At 39.0% G+C, this 10,298-nt stretch overlaps 2 protein-coding genes across 2 annotated transcripts; one reads left to right on the top strand and one right to left on the bottom strand.

Annotated features, from left to right (window-relative positions):
• Positions 1–1,495: 1,495 nt before the first annotated feature.
• Positions 1,496–3,154, bottom strand: lamtor5 (late endosomal/lysosomal adaptor, MAPK and MTOR activator 5). The gene is made up of 4 exons (XM_083674356.1): positions 3,014–3,154; positions 2,873–2,934; positions 2,494–2,611; positions 1,496–2,008 (listed from the first exon to the last, which is right to left on the bottom strand). Exons 1-4 carry the CDS (start codon positions 3,046–3,048, stop codon positions 1,948–1,950), a joined length of 276 nt encoding a protein of 91 aa, XP_083530482.1. The 5' UTR covers positions 3,049–3,154; the 3' UTR covers positions 1,496–1,947.
• A 4,561-nt stretch (positions 3,155–7,715) lies between these two features.
• prok1 (prokineticin 1) lies at positions 7,716–9,393 on the top strand. Its single transcript, XM_083674466.1, has 3 exons — positions 7,716–7,793; positions 8,692–8,817; positions 9,165–9,393. Exons 1-3 carry the CDS (start codon positions 7,719–7,721, stop codon positions 9,282–9,284), a joined length of 321 nt encoding a protein of 106 aa, XP_083530592.1. The 5' UTR covers positions 7,716–7,718; the 3' UTR covers positions 9,285–9,393.
• The last annotated feature ends 905 nt before the right edge of the window (positions 9,394–10,298 follow it).

Below are 10,298 nucleotides of genomic sequence, written 5' to 3'. Positions count from 1 at the left end.
CCATAGCCTAACTTTCGCGCTACACGTGAGTTCTTCAGTTTCGACTTTTACATCTCAGCTACAACCTTGTTTATGAGTAAGAGGGTTCGCATGAACCAAAGCCTTCACAGGGACAGCCACGTGACTGAAACGTAGCTGAAAACCTCCAAGGTAGAAAAACAACTTAGCTGTCATAACATGAGAAAAGAAAAAAAGCTTGAACATATGCATGATGTGAGAGCCAACAGTATAGCCTAATACGATATTTGTGACAGGGACATGAGCTCATAATCCAGGTTGGTTAGAGGTGTTGAAATGTAGGCTATCACTGACTGCAGAATTCTCCGCAGATACGGTACACCACTGCAGAGGAATGCTGCAGCACACGATATTCAGAGACTTGATGGCTCTTTTTTTCACTGGGACACTAACACAGAGTGATTAATACACAATATACATTGGCATATTGAGACAATACAAACATCATATTTAGGTAGTTACAACAATTCTCTTTCAGTTTGGATTATGCCTAGCTGATGATCTTTAATGAGTAGCAACATTAATTATTGTTGGGTGTCTTACTTATTAAGTATTCATTAGTGGAATATTAGGTGTAAACCATGCATGCACAGGGACATAGGGAGTATATTTCGCGAGGGGTGGCTGCTTAAAATGCCCCCCCCCCCCCATAACCCCCCAGGTGAAGCAGTAATTTGGGTACCCAGAATATCAGACATAATAGAATGCAATATCCATCCAGAAATTACAGATAATGGGAGATTATCTGTAATGTAATTACCTGTAATGTAATTCAAAACATCAAAAGGGTCTCCAGCTAGTTTAATCTGAAACAGTTTAAGAGGAGTGGTGTAAACCCTTGTATGAGTTTAAAATAAATGAGTTGGTGAGATAATTTCCTATAGGAGAAAAAAGTATTGGCCCACACTCTGTCTCACTCTGGTGGGTTACTGAAGGATTGTAATTCTCTGTCCCATACTGCAGAAACAGAAGGTTTACCTGGTACCTGTGTGGTTATTATAAAAAGCAGAATGATGGCTCATTTTATCACACCACAATGTATCTGCCGTAGAAGGCGATGGTGCGTATCTATATTTATTGGATTTCGTTATTCCAATTAGTTATACATCGTATACATACATACCTGTCAATTGAGTGTACGCAAAATGCATTGGTTTTGAAACTATGTATTCAAGGAATTATGCCCACGTCTTTGCCTGTCAACTAAAGCACTGCATAATTGTGACAATTAGAATATAATGGACCATGCTGTTTTGTGACAGAATGCTATCACAAAACACATGAACATTGAATGAAAATGAATATGGGAGGAAATAGGAAATAAGAATTCATAGCTGTTGATCTTTTAAATTCAAATGGAAAGTTTTCTGAAGAAATATTACACTTATCCCTCTCATTTTCAGATTATTTAGTTTAGTGAGAGCAGATGGATCAATCAAATGTAACACATAAACACACTTAAAGACAAAACTTTTATGCCATTGTGTATTTGACAACATAACTTGCAATAAATGTTTTATTAAATAACACAGACATGGTCATATCAGAGACAAATGTTGTTCCAAATTACACTGAGGTGCTTAGATTGACAATTAATTAGCCGGCTTGGAGAAATACAATGAGCCCTGCTAACACTGAAGTCCTACAAATGATTAGACTCCATTAAGTACTTGCTTGGTACATAAAAACATGTACATTGAATCAATTTGAATGAACATATGCACTCAGTTTGTTTTCTATACTTCTTGACCAGATAGTAGCAGAAAAAGAAAATGAAAATCTGACTAAACTTTGAACAAAGACAGGAAAAACAGAGTTTGCCTATACTACCTTTGAACTTCACAGATTGAGACCATGTGTATGGTCATTTTGCATTAGTAAAGACTTTTACACATGATAAAGAGAATCTTCTGTCCACATGTGGTGACTTCATGATGCCATCTTGTGAACAGCTAGTGTGATGGTTCCATGCGTCCTGACTAAAATATTCCTGCGAAAAATGAAAAAATGCTTATTTTCATGAAGAGCTAATAGCAAATGATTTTCTTTGAAGACACGGTTAACCTAGATAATGCAATATTTCAATATTCAAACAAACATTTAAAGAAACCTCATAACTAAAATTCAATGGGACAACTACTGTCAATGTTATTGGGTCACCATGGGTTATTCATTATCTTAGGACACATTTCATCAATTGCCCTTTTTGTCTACAGCATGATTTCATATGTTCCCTTCACATTTACTAGCTGTCCCATCATTATGAATACACAATACACCAACTAAAGCTGTATATCCAAACATGCCTTTAGACATAGGTTAAAGACATGATATATTAACCACATGTTATGACTTATCATATGCACATTTCATAATGTCCACACGGTGGCATCATACACAAAGTTAAGATGACATGGCTTAGTTGCACTTCATGTGATTAGCTAGCCAACTATCTGATTGACTGGCCTTCCTTACCCTGAGTCTGACTCCAAGCACACAGTAGGTGTGTCTGTAGGGTCTCTGGTAAGTGATGCTGCTTGCCTGGCCAATACAGACACTACACCACCATGCTCATCAGAGAGAGAGCCACGACCTGGGAGAAACACATGGACAGACGCTCATATTTGGTGTGTAAAGTAGTAGCTCAGTTACACACATCCATGCCTACACCTGATCATATCATACACCCTTTAACCAATGCTTTATAAGAACGTTGCCACATCCCTGACAGCTATGGTGAGTCAGAGAGGACAGAGATGGATTACAAATTAATATTAATAAATAATAGCCTATGCTTGCTGGATAATCTGATAAATATAGAAAACATCATAAATTGGGCTAATTTTTTACTTACATCCTAGATTGTGACCTTGTTGATCTGTGCAGAGAACACCGACAATTGCTGGATTCTTCATGCTGTCAAAAAAGGAGACGGTTTTCAGTGGGGATGCATGACTCAACGATTGTGATCAGTAAGTCTCGGTTAGACACTTACGTATCATCGAGGTGCTGTTCAAGTGTCGACTCCATTCTAATAACAACAGCCGTAGTTAAATTATACTTATTTAGCTGTAGTTTGTTTGTTTGTGATGGTCTGCTTCCTGACTTCTCTACAGGCGATCAGCTGATACTCACGTGAGTCAAAGACGACGGGACCTTGTGAGGGCCAAACTAGACGGAATGCACAGAATAATTTTCACATACAATGTGTAGAACCAGTAGAAGTAACTCTGAAAAAAGTCTTTGAATGAATATGACAACCAAACATAGAAATACCATATTAGCATTTTGCTATCCAGTTGGTTGACAATAATTAAATGGTCACCTAATTCAATTGACATCCATCACCCAGTAAAACAACACATAACATGGTGCGTGCAATCATAGTGCTATCTCTATGGGCGCAACACTACCATGAACCCACTTTAGAAATAAAGAATGTTAGTGTCCAACTTGAGTTACTGCAGTGCCTGCTACAATAAGCAAAATCAGATTTGCACTCAGGGATTGCAGTACCATCAACCATGCTGATGTATAGACTGTTCGTTCAAGAATGCATTTTTCAGTAATAGGCCTACTTAATTTTCTTCATCTCGTTTCAGCATCTCAACATTTGCAAATGAGTATTTTAACATGACATGACGTGCAGCATGGCTTTGACTGACACCAGTAATGTTTTGGTGCATTAGTGAGAAGACGATCATACTGAAGGCAAGCCATTCACAAAGTCTATACTAGCATACTCATTAGACAATATATACTTTTATCAATCAATCAATCAATCAATCAATCAATTTCATATTAATCCTACCTGACTCTGATGTCTGATGTGTTGTGCATATGACAATAAAACCATCTTGAATCTTGAATCTTGCAGTAGCACTTTACATAAGCCCTGTGACAGGACATGCAGTGTCAGTGCTACAGATATCGACAAAGCCTATACTGTAGAAAGTCTACACCCTCTTTCAAATTGTTCACTTTTTGTTGCCCCAGAGCCTGGAATCAAAATGGATTAAATTAGGATTTTTTTCCCACAGATCTACCTATCCTACTGGACACTTTCAAAGTAAACACAAAAGGTGAACATTTTGAAAGGCGGTGTAGCCATCTATAGGCACTGTAGTGTTTAAATAACAACACTAGTAAAAGGGCAACTCTATTCAACACAACATAAGTGTCTGTTAAAGATTTGTTATGTTGATTCTTATCTGGAGTCTGCACAAAGTCAGCCCAGCTACACTGCTTGCTGTGAAACTGAGTGCTGATTTGTCAACAGTGTCACAGAACAGCTCATCTCAAAATACACAAAGACAAAGACTGTTTATTGGCCATGCAATCAATTCTCATCAATTGTTGGAATGTGGTAATTTTTGCACTCCCCCCAAGACAACACACACACCCCTCCGAGACAACACACCCCCAAGGGAGAACAGAGCCATATTCCGGCACCCCTGGGGTTTGCTTGCTCAAGGGCAGTGGTAGGCACCTGGATATGATGCCAGCAACCTTCCAGTTACTGGCTCACATCCGGCTCCTCCTGGAGCAGAGATGGAACCAGCAACCTTCCGCTGGCTGGCTGGCCTCTCTAACCTCCAGGCTACCTGCCGCCCCTATATACACTTGAAAACTTTCACCAATACAAGACATACATTTGAGATGACATTATCAGAGATCCAACTTTAGATGGCAATGGAGGAAACAGTAAATAAATTGTTATTTATGATTGCAATATCCATACCGTGTATATACTGCATATATTGCAATACTTTGCAAATAGGTTTATGCAAGAAAGAATACAATATGTAAGGCCTGCATTGCAACGCAAGGTTGAAAGGCACACCTAATATACTTCTATGTGTCATTTGACTGACAATAACTCTTAATACTAATTGAGTAAATGGCTCCCTGGACTGTATTCATGAGGTTGAATACTCACATTTCTCCCCTTCCCTATTTGATGTATAACTTTAATAAGATATTATTAGGTCTTCCCCTCATTTGTCCTGTGAGCTAAAATCTAAGTCTTTTAACATTTAGTATTTTGATCTGATTATAATTTAACAACAGTTCTCTGCATCATTGAAAATGTGTCTTTGCTTATGTCAGCCCAGCTCTCTGTCTGTCCATATTGTATCCTCATGTCAGCCAACTTTAAAAGGGCTATGTGAAACCTTTGATATGTACAAATTGTTGTAAACTGTTAAAATTGCTGGATAAATTCTTTTTACTGCACATTAAGCCAAAATGTATGTTCCAACCCATATCCTTTTTTCTATTTTGTGTTACCCATGTCACGCAGACAATGTCTGAGGACACTCACTGTAATTCAAGTTGAACCAAATGCTTTCAGGCAGAGAGTGTGTGAAATAGACTGACAATTGGCGACAGAAGTGAATAAATTGAATGAAGATTGAAGAAAAAAAATACAAGCAACAAGGGATAGCACATTGGCCTCTAGCAAATATGTCACACACTCTCCCATCAGATATCAGTTATTTTGGATTGTGAGGAATTCGAGGTGTGTGCCCACTGCCCACACAGGATTCGTCATCAGTAACTTAAGTAAGGATGAGACCAACCAAACCACCACCACTACTGGGGAATACTGGAGAGGGTGAGTCATCATAGCAGGTATGCATTTGCTGTCCCTAATATGAACTAATGTTACTTACTGAACTAGTTGCTATCTGCTCATTTTATGTATTATACACAACAGTAATATGACCCATGACTTGTTTGTGTCGTTTTTTGACTAGGGTATTATGTAGCTGTGTTTTTCCAAAGGGTTGCTTGTAGCCAGGGATCCTGGGATGATTTCTGCTCTCTGTCCAGAGGGTTAAGCCCTGTGTGTTTCTGCTGATGGGGCAGAAATGGGGGGAATGTAATTATGTGGCCAGGATGTCAAAAGAATCCATCACCTGCACAGCAGCGGAGTAGTGTTCTGCTGACTAACCCATGGGGTATACTCCCTCTCCTCCCTCCCCCTCTTGTCCTTCTTCTCTCCCTTAAATCAGAGCCCAACAGATTTCACTGACACCTCCCTGCCCATCATGACACACACACACACACACACACACACACACACACACACACACACACACACACACACACACACACACACACACACCCCCACACCCACACCAGAGGAGGAAACAGTCAATCCTCAGTCCAAATTATGGCCAAGGGGAAGTGCATAAATAGGTGTCACAAGTAGCTGCTTTTAGACATTGCATATTTATCAGCACTAAATCTGCGGAGGAGTTGGGCCCTAAATGGAGATTTAGCTCACAGTGCGTCATTGCCCCACTATAATGTATCATGATACGCATTTTTGTCATGAACGTATACTATTTCATATTAAAAAGGCAGTATACAGACAATTTATCACACATAGAGATTTTTTTATCGAGATATTTCATCAGATTTGTACCCCCCCTGAACAAGATAGCATGCCCTTAGTCTTAAGTAAGACCCCTGATAATTGTTTGAGGTGCATATCACCTTAATTTAATACATTTTCCGTAGATGCTGTAAATAGCGTTTAAGAGTGCACGACAAAGCAGATCAAATCACGTTGTAACTCCAGGCCTCATTGTCTCACGTAGATAGAAGTGTGATTGATCTGTTGTGATCTACCTGCAAGCCTCATCTCTATGACTGAGACCATATGACAACTTTTACATAACCTAGCGTCTTTGAACAAACATGATCCTAATGTCAGTATCTGGTCCATCCAATGACACAAACAAGACAAAACACCTCTCAGAATCTGACGTATTATAGATCACTCTGCTTAGCCTATGATCATGGAGATGGATAGAATGTTCTAATCAAACCAATTCTAGGACGTGTGGTCTTGTCCCAGCCCGGACAGACAAACACCTAAGTACCAAGATGTTAACTGAATTTACATATCCCTCTAGCACCTGTGTCCCAGTTGTTCACCATTGTGCGTCAGGCAGGTGTGGCATGTGTGGCAGGGTGGCATCCTTATATGAAGAGAATTCTCTCTTTGGTGTCTATGATTTCATATTTGATTATGGCTAATTAATCCAGCAAAGCAAGCTGTCATCAATTAGATATGACTGAAGCATAAATTGAGAATATTTTAAATGACATACAGTAAGTACTTTTAAGGACTTTAATTGATGCGCTAAATCTGTCTATTGTTAAATGTTTCACCATTATCAAAAAGATATATGATTCTATATTCTAAATATATTTTAAATATGATTACAACAGGTGTATGTGAGACCCCTGAGAATGAATGGATAATGGTTATCTGTCCACACTGATGGTGGGTTATCTGTTAGGTCCTGATCATATTCACCCTGTCAGAACGAATGAGGAGTGTCTGAGAGAAGTCTACGTAACCCAGAAATATCTAGAATATCTATACAGTACAGGGAACTATCACTTCATCACCCCTCAGCCAGATGAATGAGATGACGAGGTTCCAGGGCAGACAGGGGAGGGGGGCGTATGTGTTTTGGGGGCGTGTGAGTTTTGGTCGGGAGGTGGGAGGGGGGTGAGAGAGGATAAAGAGAGAGCTTGGAGACCCCCTTTGAGGAGTCAAATGCGCCTACATGATAGGAGGGACTGGGATACAGTGCAAGACGGAGAGAGTGATAACTGAAGCTATTGTACTGTTGAGGAGAGAGTATCTTACTACACTCTCCCGCGCTCCTGTTGCTGCCATGGGTACAAGGGTTGTTCTTCTCTCCATCCTGCTGGTGTCTCTGAGTTGGTCCAGGAGTGCTGTCATCACTGGGGTGAGTGTCTCGCTCAATTACAGGAGAACATCATACTACATTGAATGTACACTATTTTTCATAATGTTTTAAAAAAAAAAAAAAAAATGTATTTGTACTGTTAATATGAATTATCAAAATATATTCCCAAGAAATATCGTAGGTACTCCCCATTTCAGTAGGCTATATCATATGGCTGGCTAAATGTATATATATTTTTTTATTTAAGAACAATATATTTTGTTCTTACAGGGTCTTGTAAAAAAAGCTACTGCATATGCAAATATTCTTCTTTTTTTTCCTCAATGAAAATGCTGTATGGAAATTCAAACCAATAGCAAATCACAAAACCAATCACAAATTAAGGATGAAAATAGAATTGAAAAATGTCTGAATCATTTTTTTGGCTCTGGTTCCTCATCTCCTATGAATGCTTTTGGGTTAGGGTTAGGAATGTTATCAGATAAGTTATCAGATAGAAGAAGAAGAAGAAGACTCTTTATTTGGCCATGCAATCAATTCTCATCAATTGTAGGAATTTGACACGTACACACCCCTCCCGAGACAACACACACACTGCACACACCACACCCCCAAGGGAGAACAGAGCTCTGGGCTCTGAATCATGCGTTGTCCATTCATTACAAGTTCATCTCAAATGGCCTAACATTTTAATATTCACACTTAAACATGTTTTTAATCTGTCATACTGAATAAAAGAAAAGGGGGAACAATATTATTATGTTTATTATGATTACTATGTTTTCCTCCATAAAGGAAATTATTAGTGAATTAAGATATTATCAAAGAGGCATTGAAAATGTGTATGCTATGCAAATGATCAAAGCAAAACTGTTAGAACAGAATGTGCTCTCTCTCTCTCTCTCTCTCTCTCTATCTCTCTCTATCTCTCTCTCAGGCTTGTGACAGAGATGTACAGTGCGGTTTAGGACTGTGCTGTGCTGTCAGTTTGTGGCTGAGGGGACTGCGTATGTGTATACCACGGGGAGTAGAAGGGGACGAGTGCCACCCCTTCAGCCACAAGGTGAGGTGAAATCTCGTATACACTCACAGACACACACAGTCACTCACGCACATATACACGCACATATACACGCACACACGCATGCACACTTCTCCCTTGGATGATTCAATATCATCTTCCTATTAAATTGATGGAACATTACCAGCTCTGTTTAGGTTAAGACTCAATTTGATGTGGTCCCCTGTGGCTCAGTTGGTAGAGCATGGCGCTAACAACGCTTAGGTTGTGGGTTTGATTCCTGCTGGGACCATATATACTGAAATGTATGCACTCACTGCAATGTACGTCGCTTTGGATAAAAGCGTCAGCTAAATGGCATATATATATGATGACCTCTTCTATTCTAGGTGCCCTACCCAGGAAAACGACAGCATCATACATGCCCATGTCTTTCCCACTTGGTTTGCACCAGGTACACAGGTAGCAAATACAGCTGTACCAGCGACTTCAAAAACATAGACTTTTGATAGAAAGGCCCCAGGAAGAGGAGAAAGAAAACATGTCCAAGGAAATACTTGAAAGACGAGAAACAGGGGAGCACAATTACACAGTCTTTACCTTCTGTAGGCTTCATTTTCGTATACTATGTACTATGCGCAATGTTTTACTCAATTTCTTTGCAAGAGAGTATTGTATCTGTAATGCACCTCATTGTCCAACCAGAAGAGAAAGACAATGGATATGCTAAACTGTGCCAAATTACATGAGATAACTGACTTTTTATTTGGTACAGGAAGCCTGGCAATAGCTCATTGTAAAATCATAATCATTCACTAGTTTATTCACATGTCCATGTGATGTTGATCAGAAAATGTATAGATATATTTGTGAATAAAAGTCACTCTGATCACACCATTGTAGTTGTTTCCACACTGTGTTTTTGTTTGTCTCTTTTCGATATCTTGCTTGATTAAACAAAGTATTATGTTCTGAGATGGAGTGCCAAGTGCTCGTAATCAGCTTTTTTCAAACAACTCCGAAATGTACATTCCTTTAAAGGGAACCTGACCTTGGCATGCAATTGAAGTAAGCATTAATGCGCAACAGACTGTGCATTAACATCTGATAACGACACACATCCGGCAGTGTGACCAGAGCACAAGACTGCAAGCTGAATGTCATAGGAATGTCATATGGGGTCGAACATGCAAAGCACACTCAATACAGCTTCTATAACTAAATATCCATGCCACTAAATGAGAAAATTTAAAAAGTGTTTGAACGTACAAATAACAAAATTACTGTACTGTACTGTAGCCTGATACGGTACAAACTGTACATATACACATTCAGACTTAATGTGTATTAATAAGAACATACATTTTTCTTTTAATGTCACTGAACAATATCCCCAGTCAGCTACCAAATGATGTAACATTTTCATTCATTCTGTTGAATTAATTGTTTACCATTTGTAACATCTAAATTTAGAACAAATGATTCATGAATGACTTTTAAATAACCTTGTATTATATTTAGTC

Source organism: Argentina silus (assembly GCF_951799395.1).
Source record: "Argentina silus genome assembly, chromosome: 8".
Classification (NCBI taxonomy): Eukaryota; Metazoa; Chordata; class Actinopteri; order Argentiniformes; family Argentinidae; genus Argentina; species Argentina silus.
Note: the sequence above shows the minus strand (reverse complement) of the source record. Positions and strands in the feature narration are given on the sequence as shown.